The sequence below is a fragment of the Ptychodera flava genome, chromosome 2 (assembly GCF_041260155.1).
Source record: "Ptychodera flava strain L36383 chromosome 2, AS_Pfla_20210202, whole genome shotgun sequence".
In the NCBI taxonomy this organism is placed as follows: Eukaryota; Metazoa; Hemichordata; class Enteropneusta; family Ptychoderidae; genus Ptychodera; species Ptychodera flava.
This window is the reverse complement of record NC_091929.1, coordinates 19,526,232-19,546,842: the sequence shown is the minus strand read 5'-3', so window position 1 is coordinate 19,546,842 and position 20,611 is coordinate 19,526,232. Positions and strand designations below refer to the sequence as shown.

Below are 20,611 nucleotides of genomic sequence, written 5' to 3'. Positions count from 1 at the left end.
CTTTCGGATGATTCCGGACAACATGGATGATTTTTCCTGGTGGATAAAGCGGCACATGAGTTGACAGCATTATTGATAAATCACTTGGATGGGCGGCCACATCCACTCTCGTCGGTGATGGGGAGAAGTCTTCGGTACCGGTCGATGGCTGCATGTTGACGTCACGGATTTTGCAGCAACAAAATATCCCTCCACTTATGATAAGCCACTGATGTGGAAAAAAAGTTGTCAAATATTCAAATGGTCAGTAAATATTGATAACATTGAAGAAGATTAGGTTACTAGGTGATGATGTTGCTAGGCAACATTTTGCACACCATCAGGAAAAAAAAAGAAAATTGAGCTCTTTAGCTATCAAACTTTAAAACACTAAGCATTCAAATAGTTGAAGAAATTCAACTTCAACATTGTCGCTCATGCAATGTTATTAACACAGTTGATCACAATTTGTTACTACATACAGCAATGTGTTAATGAAAGTAGCTACCGGTACTGCTGACAGAAAATCAGACAAATTATTATTGAGAAGTGAATTTTAGTCTAGACTGGAAGTCAATGGGTTAAACCCGGAATACAAATGGACCACAGTACAAACAAACCCACAACAAACACGCATAGAAATGAGTGTATTTCCATACGCATTTGTGCATTCGGGTTTGTTTATACCACCATCACGTGATCTCTTCGGTGTACTGGGTGTGAAAAAAAAAGTGCGTCCTTTTCATTCCGGAGTACGGTAGAACTATTGTGAACAATTAACATTGCATATTTTACACTGTTGTGTTTGCCAGGCTGATATTTTGTGTTTCAACAAACTTTAGGGAGTTTCTTAAAACAAATATAATAAAAATATTATCAAAACTTACAACTTGTCATTTCTATGGTATTGTATGGTCACCATATCTGGACTGGACTGAACTGATACGCAAATGATCACAGTGTATTTTCACTTACCTTAGGATCCTGGCTTCTTTTAATGCACGATATCAAATCAGATCTCATATATTCCATCTGTGCAAGACCAATTCGCATCACAATATCTTTGCCAACGACCACAGAGGTCATGAATTCTTTTGTATGTTCCACTGCCGGCATACTGCAAGGAAAAAAATCCATGAGACCATCCCATTAACCTTTTAACCCCCCTATTTCCTACTGTAGAGATCCAACTTTGCCATATGAAACAATAGGATTGGGTCATTCCATAATGGTGAAAGGTATAATAGGAATATTTTGTACACAAACGGAATAGCAACTTTTGCACTTACGGTGTATACGACTTAAACATGAAAGTCTTAAACTTTTGGTCAAACTTTCCTCAGTGAAACTTTCAACAATGCTCTCACCAAATCAAGGATAAAAATCAGGGGTCACCATGCAAAGTTTGGTACTAAAGACAAATTTCCGAAAATTTACTGATATTAGAAAATTCAAAATGGCCATCATCCATAGGGGAAAAATAAAACTTTTGATTTTTGATAAAGTACACTGTCAGATTGTGAATTTTGTTTTTTCTTTCTACAAGAGCTTTAAAATGGGCTCCACAAGTGGTAGGTCAGAAAAGAATTGTAGAAATTTTAAAGTCCCAATATCCCTGAGGTGGATTCTGCCCTATCAGGTTAACCGTGTGAGTGCAATATATCAGTTTTCATAGTGGGCAAGTGAATGTATGTAGGTACTAGTAGGTACTACTAATACAAATACACTGAAACTCTCTTTTTGCCAACTTTTTGTCCAAGCTTCAGTAGCCATAACTTTTGATGTAATTTTCCACTTTTTTGTTTTGTTTTTATAATAAAGTTGCACTCTTCCCCCCTTTCCTATCAGTTCAAAAACTGCACTTCAAAATGTTGTCACCATAGCAACTGTTGGCATGGCAACAAAATATGTTAGCTACTGACCTAAGTAATCCACCAGGGGGTGAGTAGGCGTAGCAGTAGAGAGATGGAAACTCAGGTCTGAGCAATATGGCAAGTATAGCAGCTGTGCCAGCACCAAGGGAGTGACCAACTAGCACCAGATCATAGTTGTGCGTACCCCTGTCCTGAAATTTGAAAATGAAAGACTTTGGAATTAAAAGATAATATTTCTTGAAAAAAAATCTCACATGCACTGCAATGGAAGCAGATATTCTTAAATAGGTCTTTGAAAACACTGGTATGTTTATCCGTTCTTGACTTGAGAATGTGCTCAATTCAATTTTTACTTTCTTTAGTCTGGCTGTCCACTTTGCTCACTGTCTCCTCTTTGCTCAACTGTCCTCCGCTTGGCCGTTCATTCCATGTACCCCAAGATTGTGGTCACTACCGGCCTGGCGGAACCACTTTCACTTTTGGCTTCCTTCAAAGTTTGCAAACTACAGTTTGCCATCCAAACCTTTTCTTTGGAAGCAGACTGGTAGAAACCACAAGTAAATGTTACTTATCTGTGTTGTGAGTTTAATATTTGGTGATGTAGAAGTGACTGAATTGCAAAACGTTTTCAGTAAATCATTTAATAGTCTTTAGTAAATCATTCCACCAGTTTTAGCCTGATTCCCCTATTTCCCTATGACCAGGTCCACAATCACTATTAATAACAATGGGTTTGGGCCAAACCATGACGGTGCAAAGGATAAAAGACATCTTCATGTTTATATTATGGTGATGCTAATCACTTCTACTTTGCAGAAACTATGATCACCATCTTCTAAATAATTTTAAACGCTGTTTCATCTAGTCATTTACCTTATCATGTCCAAAAGCTTGGGCGAGAAGAAATTCACTTTTGAGCTTCCTTTGAATATACACAGCAGCTTCAACCATACCCTGTCAATGAAACGCGTGGAACAGGTGAATGTAAAATGTCTGTGAACTCAGTCATTAAACTACCTTCATTTGCATAGAATAAAACCTCCATCAGACATGCATGACCCACAAGAATAGTCACACATATATATGCATAACCCCAATCCTACAAGTGGAAAGGGATTGCAGTAACCAAGAAGCTGACACTCAGGGGGCTATTATCCTGCAATGTCAGTGCAGTAGGGTTGTTATAAATTACGTCATTGTTCTCTCATTAATATGCAAAATTGAATATTTGTCCCCATTTTTACATTATTTGTTGGATGCAATGAAAAAAGAGGTCATAAAAGAGGAACTCTTGCAGCAGTCTGCTGTTGTTGCTGTTATATATGAGCTGTCCTTTAAGGTAGTATGAGCCTCGAATGTGAAAGACTTGTGCTCAAACTATCCTACATTTTGAACATTTAGAACAATAGAATGTGATCGCAATGAGGTGTTACCGCACCATTTGAGTTGTTCATGTTGTTGCTGCACTGCTGTTACCGCATTGTTTTGAGGCGTCAGTGAGTTCCCGCAAACGTGTTGCCGCAGTGTTTGCGGCAATAAAACAATTGGAAGTGGGCATGAGACAATAGATATCGCAGACCTTGCGGCAAAGAACAAGGCTACCGCACAGTTACCGCAAGGTTTCCCACATGCTGCAAAATGCAGTTACAAGTTATGTGATGCTGGTACTGTAAATAAAACTTTCAACCATTCTCTTTCAAAATCAAGAATAAAAATCAGGAGTCACAGAGTGTGGTACTAGAGAAACAAATTACCTAACATTTACCAATATTTGTATTCAAAATGGCCCCCATACATGTGTTATCTCAATGGGAGAAAATAAAATTTTCGATTTTCGACAAACTAAGATGATGAAATTTTTTCTTATTCAAAGAGCTTTAAAATGATCCCAAGAAATGGTAAATGGTAGATCAGAAAAGAATCGTAAATATTTGAGAATCTGAATATTTGTCGCCGAGGTGCATTCTCTCTTAAGACAACAGAAAGAGCTGTCTCACCTTGTGACCAAGCCAGTCATCTGGTACTCCGTCTAACGGAAGATGCGATATGTCTGCACTCAAATCAGTCAGACAATCTTGAAGGGACAGAGTGCCCCTCACTGAAATCACAATTGTTTTCCGTTTGTGATCGACTGCTATGAAGAAAGGTGTTTCAGAAACCTGTCAGATGGGAGAAAGACAATATTCTCATTAATGCGCTCTCAGATTGTATTTACCGGTACAGCAAATTCTCATTTTATGGCGGTCAAATTTTGAGGATAAAAAATGAAATTTGCCTGTATGATCAATTATTTTATTCAATCGCGCCATACATTTTATTGAATTTTGATATTGTTTTTTCTTTAAAATTTATCTAATTACGATAAATTTTCACATGTTAAATCATCTTTTATGTTTGTTTACACATATATATACATACATACATTATGTACGTATACAAATATATAAAGTGTTGAATTGTGTTAAATATATTAACATATAAGGCATGTGTATATTGATATACATTTTCACAGGTGTTGCATTGTATGAATGCTCACATACATATATACAGACATGTATTATATCATATAATATATATATATATATATATATATATACATATATATATATATATATATATATATATATATATATATATATATATATATATATATATATATATTCCACACATATATATTACACACACATATATTTGGCAAGAGAATGTTTAGCAATGCTGAAAACACTAAAAATTGTTATACAGTTAGTTGCAAGACTGCATTGCATATGAAGGAAACATCACAGAAAAATGAGAATTGTTGTTAGTATTATGATATTAGTCTTGTTGCGTGTAATGGAGCAGGTCCAACAACTATTTGACCTTTGAACTTTGTGCAATGTCGCTTGCAGTTAAGGTGTTTCACAGACATGGTAACCATTGTGGTGGCCATTTGAGGCTGAAAATTCAACTATCAGACGTTGACATGCATGTCAGCCATTAGCATTAGCATTGTGTGGGAAGTTTCCCCATAAGACAGGTCTGGTTAGTGTGCTAATGAAGTCCAGGTTGCCCCATTTCTATGCACACATATCTGGAGTCACAGTACCATTGAAAATGGCTGGGTTGAATGAAGTTATACGAGTGACAAAAGGACTGTAGGTGAATGTGTTATTAGGTCAAACTTTCACTGTGACTTCTCGGATCAAAATACATAAATTAGTATTAGTAGTATTGGTGTATGAAAGAAAGTTGGACTCCTTCCAAAATGCCAAGTTGACAGAAGACTCAAAATACGGTGGCTTCAATCGGGGTTCGAACCCACAACATACGGCATCCAGTCACCTAGCGGAGAAGCAACCGCTCGGTCAAAACTTCAATTTCAAATTTTCCTACCTTTGTGAGTCCCTGAACTTTTTTGCTTCTCTTTTAACTACATGTACATCGATCCGATGTATTATTGATATAGGTAAAGAAAATGGTTTGGGTGAAGATTTGAAATATTTCAGCGATATACACTGAATTCAATCTTTCTTACTGCGATAAAATATACAATGGAATGTAACACTATCAAAATAATGTATATCAGCACAGGTTGAACAGGTCGTAAGTGTCAAAACGCGTTTTTCAAAAATTGCAGTGAGTGGCCATTGTGATTGTCCAGCAAGGCATTCTGGGAAGAGTCAAACTCATTTGCATTTAAATAGCGGTTTGAGCACAAGCAAGCAATGAATGCCACAACGAATACTGGGTCTGCAAAGTCAAGCGATGTCAAGAAAATTTACATGTGTTAGTGTGAGAGAGACTCAGGGGTCGTGTCATATTTTATCTTTTACAGGTGTTAAACATAAACATCACTTTGTACAAGTTGAGACATTTGTTACCACAATTTACGAGACATATGTCCACCCACATATGAAACACACTGTGTGATTGGCTGATATACACCAGACACTACTGTCTGGCTGTGGTACATCCAATTAGCAGCTGTTGTGCATTTGCCACTGAAATGGTTGATGACTGCCAAGAGACTTGAGTGTTATTTATGTGCAGTACAGGAGCCACTTACATTGGATTTCTTGTTTTGCAAAGTTCAAAGCAAAGAACATTTCGAGAAAATTTCTCTGATTATTGACTTTTTTCAGATTGTAGAGACATTTCAACCCAAAATTTGCAAAATGTTCCCGAATGTTCAGAAACTGTTGCAGATATATCAGGCAAAACAAGACACCACTGTACGGGTAGGCTGCACGTTCTTCCCTTACCCATTTATTTGCATTGGTATAAACCATGCCATAGAAAGCAATGGGAAATGGCACTGACAGAAATGAAATAGGTGGAGCCGCTATGCTTTGGAGGGACAGAAAGATGACAGAGTGAGAAGATAAAGATTGGTGAAACGTGAAAAATAGAGAGACGGGTTTACTTTTACAGTGGAATTCAGGTTTTGGCAACCTAAATTTTCAAGATCACAAATTTATGATAATGCCTAAAACACGGAAATCACAGAGGTTCACAAATAGTGATATGTCACGAGAGTCCATTTTTTGAGACCATCATGGAAGCCATGATTTTTTTTGATCTTGTTGAAGAAGATTCTATCTCTGATTTCATATCGCACAAAATCAGAACAATGGTATGGGAAATGTTGATACCGTGAACCTTATTTTCTGTGAAGTGTTCGTAGGCAATACAAATTTGTGAAAATGGCAGACATGATATAGACAGCATTGAGATCAGCAGAGGAAAGAATTGTTAGTTATTCAGAGAGTGATCAGCGCCTATACTCAAGAGAAAAGTTTGTTAATTGTATCATTTTATTTTACTGCGCAAGATGAAAATGTTGTTCAAATATTGTGTTCGTTTTACCATACTCTGCTTTTCCGTACTTGACCTGGTGCTACTCCGGGTCGATCCAGAGATACCATCCGGAAAATCTCTGTCACTTTCCGCGGAATCCTGCTCAATAGAATCTAAGTCCTGAAAATCCGAAACAAACTTGTCAAAAAATTTCTCCTCAAGTTCCTGGGAAAACCATTCTTTATCGGAAAAATTGTGTCCATGCATATTGTCGTGTTCCGTGTATAAGTTGTCTTTCCCTTCTGGGGTTGTTACTTTCCCGATTAATTCTGTTCCGTTATTCCTGTCCATGGTTAAATCCCTATTAACCTCTGGAATATAATCCCCGTGACAAATTTGTGATGTACTAACCGCTGAGTGGAAGGTTGCATAGGTGATCTCAGACTCTGGAAGTCCGAGTTGTCTTTTTAAAGCGGTAAAATTGCATTGGCAGCAGTTGTCTTCGTCAACCACTGTGGCTGCATTCTTGAAGTTACAGCAACAACATCTGGAAGAGAAAGACGGAAAAAAATGGGTTGGAACTTGGATTGAGGGTCCAAATGACAGCATAGATCTGATCCACACGGGATAACACAACATAATGAGGAAATTACTGTGGAAAGCTCCAGAGATTGAGGGCAGCTCATGCTAAAGGGCTGATTGTATAGAAACAATTTATCACAATTTACAGTGGCAAGCAGAGTTACTAGCTACTTTGAGCCAAATGTGTGTCTGTACTATAAAATGTTTCATGAAAGGGTTTCGTTTTAGGTAATACAGAGTATAATGTTGGTTTATATCATGATGCCATAGCAGCATCATACATTTGAAATCCAAAAATCTAAACCTTTGAATGCTGTAATTTTTTCCCACCAAAATTTTAGTGCAACATTTTACCAATTTTCAAGAATTTTTCTGTAATTTTTTTTATAATTTTGGACCAAAGGGACATCACATTTCATTTGCTACAGTCTCTTATCAAAATTTGGCGAAAAATCTGAAAAAATTCACTGTGGTATATTTTATACAGATGATCAAAATTGACTGTGGTGCTCAAAGGGTTAATCCTGTGTTAACAAACCTTACAAGACAGTACAGTGGGACTCATGATCATTTACATAAAAGTTCACATTTTGTGAAGCTTTCAATAGCAACTGCAACCTTCCAGAAAAAAGCCCTATTTTAAGAACATTCAGGCAAAATGTAAGCTTTCAAATTGAAAAAATTCTGATATAATCCATTAATTTCCCAAGACAGAAATATGACAGATTCAGTGTAGGCACAATATCCAATAATATAAATCAAGACAATAAGATAGGGACCTCTTCATTTACTTTGCAATGGAAGGTCATGATATCGTGACTTTCACCGTGTAATTTGACTTTTCTCGTTATTATTATCGTACTGTTTTACTGACCCTTCATGACCTTATGTCCTGGTATCTTTTCATGGTATGCAGTTTATTACAATTTCATTATTTGGCGGCATAGAACTATGATGTTTTGCTTGAAAATGATATAAAGCTGAAAATTTGGAAGAGGATTCAGTGAAGATGATTGTCCTTTACAGAGCATTCGATCAAGGCTTGGATTCATACTGGCAAAATATGAGGACTTGAGGTCGTGTACGAGTCATGAAAATAGCCAATTTATTTAATATTCTGTTTGACTGAACTTCTTCACTGTATCACGACACTATTCTACGCAAATGGCTGGTTCCTGCTGTGAGAATTAAAGGCACCATAACCAGCTAAAGTCAATTTGAATTCATCCAACTCACCGACACTGCTGAGCTAATTTGCATAATCCCGTAGCTTTGTTCATAATCATGTACAATGGCCAGCCATAAGCCGCTACTGCATACTTAAAATAGTACAGCACATCTTTGAATTCTTCTTTTGTCACCTGGCAACAAGGTGACGAGATGGAGAAGAAAAGGACAAGGCTTGTTAAAATTGAAATAAAATCATCCTTACATCCTGGAGGTACCTGTTTGGAGAAATGGTAGGGGTGTGTGCCCCATCTCAAAACACTGTACCCATTTGAGACCTAAACTTTTGTTATTTTAGGACCCCTTTTTGGACGTCTATGACCTTTGACCCTAGTAAAAATCATATTGAGGAAATTTGGAAAGCATTATGGGGCAAAAACTCAGCTTGCATGGCCAGGGCACGCAAAGTCTTCCACTGATTCATTGTCTCTGACTGAAGTTATGATTTGCCAAAAACATACATAGAAAAACTCAAACTTTGGTGAAAGTACCCATATGTCTAACTTCAAACTCAACTAAACTTTGATGGATTAAATCATACCCTGATTTAGACCGTCATTACATGGCATACATGTACATCGCTGAAAAACCCATCTCAAAGGTTGACACGTATACGTATTGGCAATTAGCGAAAGTACACTCACATTTGGTAAATTGTTTCTCTGGTACCAATATTTGCACAATGACCCCTGATTTTTTATCCTTTATGTTCAAAGACACCTTGAAGATAGTTTGAACAGAAGTTTAAGTGCCTCAGTCTTCAAGGCTCTCCCTTAAAAAGCCCAGAGCCTGCTGTTTCTGTGTGGAGTTCAATGACATTTGAACTGCATCACTGTGTGCAAAAGCATCTGTCCATTTCTGCACTTAACGTAGAAAGCGCCTCAGGGAAAAATATTCAGACTCAAATTTAAATGTCTTTTCTGATCTACCACTTGTTAAGGCTCATTTTAAAGCTCTCAGAGAAAGAAAAATTTCTCTGTCTGAGTTTTTCGAAAATCAAACATTTTTTATTTTATTCATCCCTATACCGGTACAGTTAACACAGGGATGGCAGCCATTTTGAATTTCAAATATCAGTAAGTGTTTGGTAATTTGTTTCTCTAATACCAAACTTTGCACGGTGAGCCTGACTTTTATTCTTGATTTAACAAGAGAAAGGTAGAAACTTTCATTGAGGAAAGTTTCAGCGAAAGTATAAGTCTTTTACTTTCGAGACACATACTAATGTACCATAATATGAACATTCTAAGATAGAATTTGAGCTGGAATCACCCAAGGGCATTTAGAGAATTGGCAAGATTGTATGATATGCATGTACCGGCATGCACATTTGTACCGGTATATCAGACAGTCTTTTGTGCATGACTATTGTCGATGTCGAATAATAAAATTGCATGGATGAGATTTCCTTTGAATTTTTTATCTGAGTTGAATGATGAAAGTCATAAATGGATAAGTTGAATATCAGCTTAATCAGACTAGATGAGTTGTTCAAAGCAAGAAATGCAGAATGCCGCTGGGTTTCAGTAAATTGATGAAACTTTACAAAACAGTATAAATTTATTTTCAAACAAAAAGCTGAAAAAGATTAGCCGTTTGGGCAAGATAAATATGCCCTCACTTTTGTCTTTTTATTTTACATTTTATTCCGGGAGGGGGAGGGGGAGGGGCAAGGAGGAGGGAAAGTGTCTCAATTAATTTTTGCCATCAGCAGAAAGACAATAGGTGGAAGCCTGATTTTTGTTTGAACCTTGCATCCCCCATATTTGGTACAAATTTAGCATCTGCTATGACCAAGTTGGACCTCTGCACACAGGAATAGGGGTGATTTTCCATCCTGGAAGTAGCAACTCTGTGTTTTGTAAATTAAATAAAAAAAGGACAAAAAAAATAGATTTGTTTCTGGTCAGTGCGTGCATCATTTCAGGAGCTGCACATCATGTTTTTTTTCTCATAAAAAATTCTGGAGTCAGAATTTCATGTGGTGGCCGGCCTCAGGTCAAAGTTTTTATGATGCATGTCCAAAAATGCTAAAAGGAAAACGGAAGTAATATGCATCCAGTGATAAAAGACAAGAACTGTTGCATCAATAGTTCCAAACCAGCATTGTTATGAATAAAAAAAAAAGAAAAAAAAGAAAAAGAAAATCGCGTTATTGTGTCACTTTTGATGAATGTCAAGGACCAGAAACAAATCTTTTTCCTTTTTTGGCCTAAGCTTGTATCTTGCTTTTTCCTTCTAATGAATATTTTGACCTGTTTTCTTTCAAGGACAAATTACATCTAGAGTAAGGTATTTTACGTGACTTGATTTTCAAATTTCAGTACTTTTTGAAAACATTGGACAGAAGCACTATCTGTTACAGAGCTACCTCAATAAGCAAGATGTGATTTTTATCATGAAGTTAAGGGGTTGTCCATTTTCTTGTGCACAGGTATCGCATGCTTAGGGAGACTTATCTGTCAGTACTGCTTTTTTTGACGAGCAGAATGCATTCACGTATATGGACTTTGTATAAGCTGTGCCATTGAAATCAGCTGAATGAGAAACTGTAAGCTTTCTTCCTACCTGTCCCCTCCAGCTATACAGAGAAATCATCATGGTTATAAGTTGGAATTTGTAACTTATGAATGCACATACTGATCAGGAGGATATTTCAACAAGATTTGGGGTTCTAACAAACTCAATGGCGGTGATGAAATGAATATGAGCAGTGGCAACAGCGTTTGACTGTCTCTTTCTGCAAGTCTCGTCGAAGAAGACTAAATTTTTCGGGGTTTTCAAAAGTAATCCTTTTTATACCAAGTTGACATTTTGTCGAGTAACTTTGTGCACACACTTTACCATCTAATAAAATATGAAAGTTTCTATTAAAATAATCAATACAAATTTCAGACTTTCAAAGGGTACTGAATTGAAGACGTCTAAACCCAGTGCAGCTTGTTTAACCCTTTGAGTGCCAAATTCAATTTTTGTCACGTTTATAAAATGTAACCCCAGTCAAATTTTTTCAGATTTTTGCCAAAATTTTGATGAAAAACTGTAGTCAATGAAATATGATGTCTGTTTGGTCCAAAATTATCAAACCAATTATAGGAAATTCACAAAAACTGATAAAATGTTGCATTAAAATTTTGGTAGGAAATATCACAGCGCTCAAAGGGTTAATATAGGTTGATCCACAGACATTGGGCACATTTTCAACAAAATTCAATGGGCACCATAACAATTTGGGATATAAGGTAATAATATGCAAGGGAAAAAAGGAGAGAGTCTTTAAAGCAAAACTTACTGGGTCCATGAGATTTAAATGTTTGGTCTGAGGCGTGATAGGAACCCTGATAAAAACTGGTAAATATCGTTGGATTGGTTGGCGACGATCAGTCTGCGCCGTCTCTTTTGCTCTTCCCTCAGCAACATAAAGCCTGCTATGATGTCCGACGGAACCACGTCCAGTTCATGGAAAAATTCTGAAAATAGTTTTGCTATTTCTGCGAAAGAATTCTGCGAGAAAAAAGAAATACAAAAACAAACATGTGAACAATACTGGTAGAATTATGCTGTTTCTATGGTAACCTTGAGAAAAAATGAAACCCAAATAATTGTAAATATTCAGAATCTGCAATTTGTTTCTATAGTGCATTGTGAACCTTGATTTTATTTTTGATTTGGTAACAGTATGGTTAAAAGTTTCATGAGGGAAGCTTGACAAAAATTTGAGCATTTCACTTTTGTGGGCACATAGTATCTTACTAACATCACAAACTTACGATTGGTTACTGTAGTCTTGCCTACCTGTTTAGATTCCCCAACCCCTGCACAGCAGCATAGAACTCGAAACCTTCGATCCCAATTAGCTTCATACAATTCCTGTGTTACTCTGAAAGCGTAGAGAAGTGTAAATATCATTGTTGATGCCAGATATTACAGGACAATGCAATTGAAGTTTACAAAACTCCAGAGGATACCATTCAGCGGTGAATGATCCCTGCATATCCCCAAATTCTATCAATTCAATATATAATTTTTTTTATAAGTCAATACTTCACATATTTATTTTTTTCTGTTTATTCGGTGTGTTTCTTTTTTCATAGTCCTAGTTCTTGACTGTGTTCACCTTTGAGGGAATAATGTCAATGAAGTTATCATTATTATGATGAACACTGCTTCTTCTATCATATTTTGCGGCATTCTGAATCTCAAAAACCTGATTTGTGAACTCTATAAAAAAATAAATTCTCAATTTGAATGTAAAATATAGGTGGTTACAATATGAGTAACGATTAACCCTTTGAGTGCTGTGATTTTTCCAACCAAAATTTTAGTGCAACATTTTAACAATTTCTATGAATTTTCCTGTACTTTTTTTTATAATTTTGGACCAAATGGACATCACATTTCATTTACTACAGTTTCTTATCAAAATTTTGGCAAAAATTTGGGGAAAAAATGACTGGGGTATACAAAGGCAGCAAAAATTGACTTTGGTGCTCAAAGGGTTAAAAGTACAAAATAATCCTGCAGCAAAAAAAAGGATTCTGAATGTACAAAATCTAGCAATAAATGTTTGCCAGATAGACTGAATTTGACCTTGACAGTGTGACATTCTTTTTGCATTCATGAATATCACAAATCCCTAACTGCTTGCGGTAGCTGGAAGCAACTATGAATAACAAGTGCGTATCAAGAGTCGAGTAGCACACAATCACAGCAGGCGTCCGACATCATCAGTTATACCCGTCCCTAGAGACCCGTCTGTTGATTTTGGGCTACCTGCTCTCCGGGAATGACGAGAGATGTTACTGCACGTGTGTTGTAAATCAGGAATTTTTAACGAGTGTTCATATTCCTGTCACAGATGCGAGATGACACGTTCCGATAAAGCCTTTCCTGAAAAGGAGATTATTCCCGATGGCATACGGAATGACTCTGGGAATGACTCTCGCTAGGCACAGAAATCAATCATAGGAATGCAAAGCACTCCGAAGACTTCAAATGAATTATGTCTCTTGGTTGATACATTTGATAAACTGAAATCTCTTTTGATAAAAACATGTACATCATTGTATAAAATACTGATTATACCATTTACCAGAAGCTATTGTGCATGTCAAATTACAAATCTAAATATTTTGAATCTAAATTTTCTATTTTATTTTCATTTTTTAAATTTTTTTTGTAAATTTGAAAATTAAAAATTAAATTTCAAGTATTTTGGGAAGGCAATCTTCAATTAGGGACAAATGGTTATTAGGTTGACAATATGAAGGTAAGATTTCATTTTTTGCACGCAAAAGCTGCTTTTTCCAACAAGCTGAACTTTGCAACCCGTTTTTGTAATTCTTTTGAAAACATAATTAAACTTTTATTATGTGAAACCATTTTGTAAAACTGTGAAAGCTTGGAGTCACACTAACGAAGAACATAATTATTGATCTTGATTTTCTGAGGGGAAAATCGTACGATCCACTGATTTTTAAAATAGGTCAACCAGTTCTGGCAGTAGTATTGGGTTAATGTAGGTGAAATATTCAGATCACATACAGTGTAAAGGTTTTATGTTTCTAGGTTATAGAAAATTTAGTACATGTATGGCACCGGTCGCAACTAGTTTATTACTCAGTGTAGTCAAATGCATGCAATAAATGCTGCTGTTGACGGACATTGGGACAAACTTTTCCCTTTTTCACCTGAGTTTGTAACTCAAGCTTGCAATTAGATCCATTACATGTTTATTTATACCTTCACTTTGAACATCCAGGTAACAATGTACCGATGTCATCTTTCATGTATTAAAGAGAATTTCTGAAAGACTTGTCAAAATTTAAGACAAATGTTCAATTTTGCATATCAATGATAGAACTCCAATATCATGAGGAATCTGCCACTTTGAATTTATGTGTAACAAACATACCGGTTATGTCATGCAAATATCATTTGAGATTCATTGCACTTGTGAAAAAAAATAAAAATGAAAAAAAATTAAACAATTGCATGTGACTATAGATTGAAAGTATACGAGATGTCGTCCGTTGATATACAAACGTTTCATGGTTGAGATTTTGTTCCTAGTGCCTGTGAAGAAAGCATTTTCAGTTGAAAAGTACAGTTGTGCATCCATGATATAAATCAGTAGAATTCTATGGGGCCGTCGATAATAAAAGCTGACGCACAAGAAACGTAATTCCTTCGTTTTACTTGAAACCCCCTCCTCCCCCCTCAAAACGAAAGTTTTTATGCAAAATCAATTTCGTATTATGATGCCGTTTCTGACAAACCCACACGCACCTCTCCGATCCGCACTCCCATGAAAAAATACCGGAAGGGCACATTATAATAAACCTCCACTTTACGCGTTTCACATTTTAAGACAGAACATTTTAATGTATTTCGCACGTAGGAAAATGTGTTTCACATACATGTTTCATGTTGAAAAAGCATAGAAGTTTTTATTTTACATTCATGTCTTTTCGTTTTCTTTTCTGTCTCCGTATTTTGTGGTCATTGTCCTCGATGAACGCGAAGGTAGTTTTGCGTTCTCGCTGCAAAGTCGCACTTCGAAAACAATAGAAAATCCTTATGCGATTTTGACGCACACAAAAAAATGAGCTTTTCCCACCCCCCCCCCCCCCCCCCCCCCCCCCCCCCCCCCCCCCCCCCCCCCCCCCCCCCTTAAACGAAAGAATTACGTTTGTTGTGCGTCAGCTTTTATTATCGACGGCCCCTAAATGCAATCATATGAGGTTATTGGGAGACACTGAGAGTTTGCCGTAGGATATTACCTCTCAGTAGATTGTCTGATAAAAAGTGGAGCGAGAAACATGACACTCAGGTACTCGTGCATAACTCAAAATTTTGGCAAAAACCTGAGAAAAATTGACTGGGGTTTATTTTATAAATGGGACAAAAATAGACTTTGGCACTCCAACGTTTAATTTGCATCTTAGATTTGTGACAACCTGGTCAGAGTCGTGACCATTTTCATGCTATGTGAGAAGTTTTTTATTTCAATTTCCATTTCCAGTATGGAGTGCAAGCTGGGACGAACTTTGCTACAGCCTGCACAACAACGGTACATATACAGAGGTGCAAGACAAATTCCTCAGGTCCCTCAACACCAATCAAATAGAGCATGGAGGCATCTGCAAAAGGTAATGCATTTCAGACACCTGGCAACAGACAATAAATATAACAGACGATATTCCACACTGCTTGTTAAAGATCATAAAATCCCAACATTCTTGACGTTAGATGTATTATAGTATTTCTCACTTTGCACGGCTTTGCCGTCTTTCCACACGGCTCTTTGATCTCTTCATGGCCTCCTGTTTCTTGGATGCTTTAAGTTTGACCCAACTCCGACCCGCCCTGTCAAAAGTACACCACAGAATCCCCAGCAGGGCAAACATGACGAGCCAATTACAAATAACAACACCTGTCAGAAACAGAAAAAGAGATCCGGTCAGTGATGATCAATTAATTAATTAGCTAATTGACTAATAAATTAGTGGGCAAATTGATGATTAAACCAATTCATCAAAGCCATTATGAGAATAAACGGCAACACTCATCGTTTCTACATTCAGCATTTTCGGTAAAGATCAAAAGAACATGTGTGTTAAGGTTTCCCAGGGTTGTAAAGTCATTAAAACCACACCTCCTTTGGTACAAAATGGTACAAAAATTCAGAGACAGTAAAAAGTAACCAGTGTTCCAACACCTTACCTGGTACACCTAACGGTACATTCCCTATCCGTAACCCTTTGAGTGCTGTAATTTTTCCCACCAAAATTTTAGTGCAACATTTTACAATTTTATCAATCTTTCCATAATTTTTTTTGATAATTTTTGACCAAATGGACATCACATTTCATTGGCTACACTTTTTCATCAAATTTTGGCAAAAGTCTGAAAAAAAATGGCTGGGCTTTATTTTATAAAGGCGACAAAAATTGACTTTGGCGCTGAAAGGGTTTATATAAGGGACACTAGCTGTAACATTTGATAATATTGTTGTTTTGTTTCACATACAGAACAAGGCCATTCTCTTCTTCTCATCCCTAGAGTACCAGCATATATGTTGGCCATGCCAATAAAGCATGCTGTGTACAACAGGCAATGTTATTGTACGGGTAGTTGTGTGAATTCTAGTTAACACCTAAATGTAGTCATCAAATTTGAAATTAATCAAGTATACAGGCTGTGTTGACAAGATGAACACAGGACGTTACAAAACACTGGAAATACAGAAGACCATTTTCCCTCCTAACGTTGGGCTATAATTATCACATGCCCTCAGGCACATAGTCTCCTGTTTGGGTTATAATATATCTTATTACATGTCTTGTACATTGAACGCCGCATGCTCCATAGTATTCGATGGTAACATGTTGATGACGTCGCAGGCCGCATAGTCATCACCGTTACTATTTTCAACTTGACAACTTTTTGATGTCAAAATGTTGAAATCCGATTTTAGGAAAATTTTGCATAAAAATTTGATAAACCTCATAACAGTAGTTCAAATATATCAATGCGCCATAAGTTGATGAAAATTGTTCCATTTTTAACGGATTTTCATCTGAGATGGAAATAAAGCATTGATTATCATTTGCCATTAAACCTAAATATTTTGAGTGAAAACTGTGTAAGAGAGGCATGTAATAAAAACATTATAGCCCAAACAAGGGACTATGTACCCTCGGGGCAGGAGACCATTTGCCCGACATAAGGAGGGCAAATGGTCACCTACCCTGGGGCACATAGTCCCATGTTTGGGCTACAATATAATATCTAATATCGCATTTTGAGGTCAAACAGATATGAGTTATTTTTAATTTTAAGTTTTCAAGAAGGATGATTGTGAAAATTGAGTTATGCCCTCTTTGCAGTGAGCCATCAACATGTTCTTGAAGTTACCAATATTGACTTGATGAACTGTATTACACTCTTTTTTAAACCGGCATAGTTGTTTATTTGACACCTTTTCAATATTTTTTTGTTGTGTGAATCTCAACCACAGTTATTAATACAATTCCCTAAGTTGATTCAAATACACCAAAAATTTTGCCTGTGAACTCAGGCTGTATTTGATAATCACAATTTTGACCAACAAACTGACATCTAGGCATGAATTTTTTTCTCAAAGATAAAATTTCTGGCTTATATCCGTATGATTTCAGAATAGGATCACTGCAGACACAATTCCTGGGGGTTCTAGCAATGTACTCTAACTCTGACTCTGGCCCTAATGGCTCCTTAGGTTGCCGGTGATTAATGTAAAATGCTATGCGTCCACCAATCTTCACTCTTACTACCAGTACACGCTGTGTTGACAGGTTGTACTTTGTACTCAAAAGTTTTTCCAATAGTCGGCAAAATGTCATTGATTGTCTGCCAGAGAAGGGTAGAAATCGCCTCCCTTCATGGTTGAGCAGAATTCTTAATGGAAAAAGTCAATGTATGAAATTTGTGGAAAATGGCTGCCAGTCCAGAATCCAGGCAGGTGACTTTAACCCTATGAGTGCTGTATTTTTTCCCACCAAAATTTTAGTGCAACATTTTACAATTTTTATGAACTTTTCTGTAATTTTTTTGATAATTTTGGACCACATGAACACGACATTTCATTGGCCATAGTTTTTTATCAAAATTTTGGCAAAAATTTGACAAAAATTGACTGAGGTTTATTTTATAAGGCGACAAAAATTAACTTTGCGCTCAAAGGGTTAAAAAGTTGCATGCCTGAACAAAATAGTGACTGCACTAATGGTGTCTGGCATGTTCAGCAGTACTGTATCAAAAATACTGAATAAAGATGTAAAAAGATACAATTGTTATGTCATCATCAAGCCAACCAATTCTTCATAAATGAAAGTACACATCAGTGAAACTTAATTTTCTGTGGAGCAGCTAAGAATTATACAGGTTTTTTGAGAATCTGGATATGAATTAAGTGGCACAATGTATCTATACATGCTAAATAATATCTATGCAAGTTTCATAATTCTAGTTTTTCAAAATGAACACGATTTTCTATCCTTTTAAAGAAAATTAGAACTTTTCAAATGCTTTGGGAAGCTGTTGATGATAATCGCTCCTATGCGATCCAATTATTCAAGTGAGAATCTTTAATTGATTCTAATACAAGCAACTGTCACACATGAGTTAATTAATTAATTCCTACCAGCATTTATCAAGAGGTATTATATAAGGGTGATGGTGGCACTTAAAATTTTAAGCCTTTTTAATTAAAATTATTATTGCTAATTAGGTATATAAATGCATTGTTTTATTAATGGTGGTACATCCAATTATATTTACTGGAGTTTGCAAACAATGATTCTTTTATTTAGAGTTCCCAGTAAGTATATCAGACCAGTTTATTACAGGACAACAGGTGTACAATTGTCTTTCCAAAGCTATTAATTTACTATACTACCAAGTATAAGTTTGTTTATAACAAACACCCTCTCATCTGTACATGGTATAAGGCTCTACTCTTGCTGTAGAAAAACAAAGAATTCAAAAATTCATGATAGTAACCAGGTACTGTTGAAATGATTGCACACAATTAACCTGTCAACCCCTAATTCCCAGTAAACAGATCCGCACTCGCCTTTGATAAACTATGGATATGGGCTAAACCATTGTGGTGAAAGGGTTAAGTTTTGCAAAGCCACATATGAAGTTAGGAAATGTCTTCGTCTGTCAATTTGATGCTGACTTCACGATATTATAATTGTTATTGTAATCTTGTGCATGTGACAGATTGGAATGTCAAGTGGGAAAGTCAACTAACTGTGAAGGGTGAATTAATTAGAATCACAAAGCATGTGTTGACATCCAAGAATATGATTGGTTGATAAGATGTGATTTGCATACACATGATACAATACTGCAATGCCATTGGTTGTTCTTATCATGATGGCAACAATAGACAAGAACACCCTACTTACCTAAAACTGTTCCTTTTGCCATACCAGCTGGACAAAAGTGATAGTGATCGGCAACCCAGACTACACCAAGAACTAACCAGACAAGTTCTACGAATAAAACAGCTGCAAAAAACGAAAACCACAGATTATTAAAGCCCCAATACCTGCAAATTTTACGCATTATTTTCATGATTTTATTTTCAAACCAAAGTTGGTTCTTGTAAATGTGCAAACTGAATGACGTGTATAGAAGTATCACTGCTCACTGATTTGGACCATGCCTACACGTTTTAACAGGTTAAATAATAAACGAGTGCCACACTCATAAAATGGCACCCTCACGTAAGAGTACAAAAATGCAGTATTTCTTGAACATATACACATCATGATCATAAAGGAAACAAGCATAATGCCATTTACTTGAATGCAAAACACGCAATAGCCAACATTTTGTTGTAAACAGTAGTAATCTTCGTTTTCTCTGTCACTTGGTTATTTTTTGAAAATGGCGGGAAATCTAAAGTGAAGTTAAAACTTTTGAATTTACATGCCACTTATGACAGTGTTAACTGTTATACACTTCTTCAGTCTTTAATTCACTCTTATTCAAAGAAAACTTTTGGAAAACTGAGGATATTTTGAGATCGGTTTATTACACATTCGAAGCTATTGGGCCTTTAATTAATGATCTAAATTTAAACTCTGACCTCAAGGATTCGTGTCTACATCTACTAACAAGAGTGAAATATGATGTAAACTGCAAATGTTAAGAAATCAAATATTAATTGTGATATCAAATATTCAGCTGTAGTAACAGCAATGAAACATGATGCTATCAGAAAACATGACTGATTCAGAAGCGATTTTTCATTCTGACATTTAGATTTAGTTTCAAAGCCTTAACCAAGTGATACTTTTAATGTAACGCTTTCAACGAAGTAACGATTTGCTCTTATCTTCTGATGGATAGTTTGACTGACTTGCAAGAAGATCCTGTAAGATATTAACCTTGTCACCCCCAATTCCCTGTAAACCGGTCCATACACACCATTGATAACAATGGGTTTGGGCCAAACCATTGGTGGTGAAAGGGTACCCTACCTACCGGTATACCCTTTCTAACCCTTTCTTTCATCACCAACTTTTGGTCAGACTCTATCATTTCTCAGTAAAGCTGACAAAACAGAGGAAAATTGGGTGATGAGAAAGTGCAAAATAATGCACTGCTTCATAAAA

General features: G+C 36.3%; 1 protein-coding gene across 1 annotated transcript in view; it reads right to left on the bottom strand.

The window, feature by feature from the left end:
* The window catches only part of LOC139149284 (diacylglycerol lipase-alpha-like), a 37,776-nt gene extending 18,358 nt beyond the window's left edge, over positions 1-19,418 (bottom strand). Inside the window, exons 1-11 of the mRNA XM_070720941.1 lie at positions 19,397-19,418; positions 15,711-15,873; positions 11,731-11,863; positions 8,448-8,572; positions 7,041-7,176; positions 6,699-6,809; positions 3,851-4,012; positions 2,727-2,807; positions 1,902-2,044; positions 955-1,096; positions 1-208 (exon numbers count right to left, since the gene is read on the bottom strand). The exon at positions 1-208 is cut by the window's left edge and continues 7 nt beyond it. Coding sequence (XP_070577042.1) covers positions 1-208; positions 955-1,096; positions 1,902-2,044; positions 2,727-2,807; positions 3,851-4,012; positions 6,699-6,809; positions 7,041-7,176; positions 8,448-8,572; positions 11,731-11,863; positions 15,711-15,873; positions 19,397-19,418 — 1,426 coding nt within the window. The remainder of the gene's footprint in view (positions 209-954; positions 1,097-1,901; positions 2,045-2,726; positions 2,808-3,850; positions 4,013-6,698; positions 6,810-7,040; positions 7,177-8,447; positions 8,573-11,730; positions 11,864-15,710; positions 15,874-19,396) is intronic.
* Positions 19,419-20,611: the final 1,193 nt, after the last annotated feature.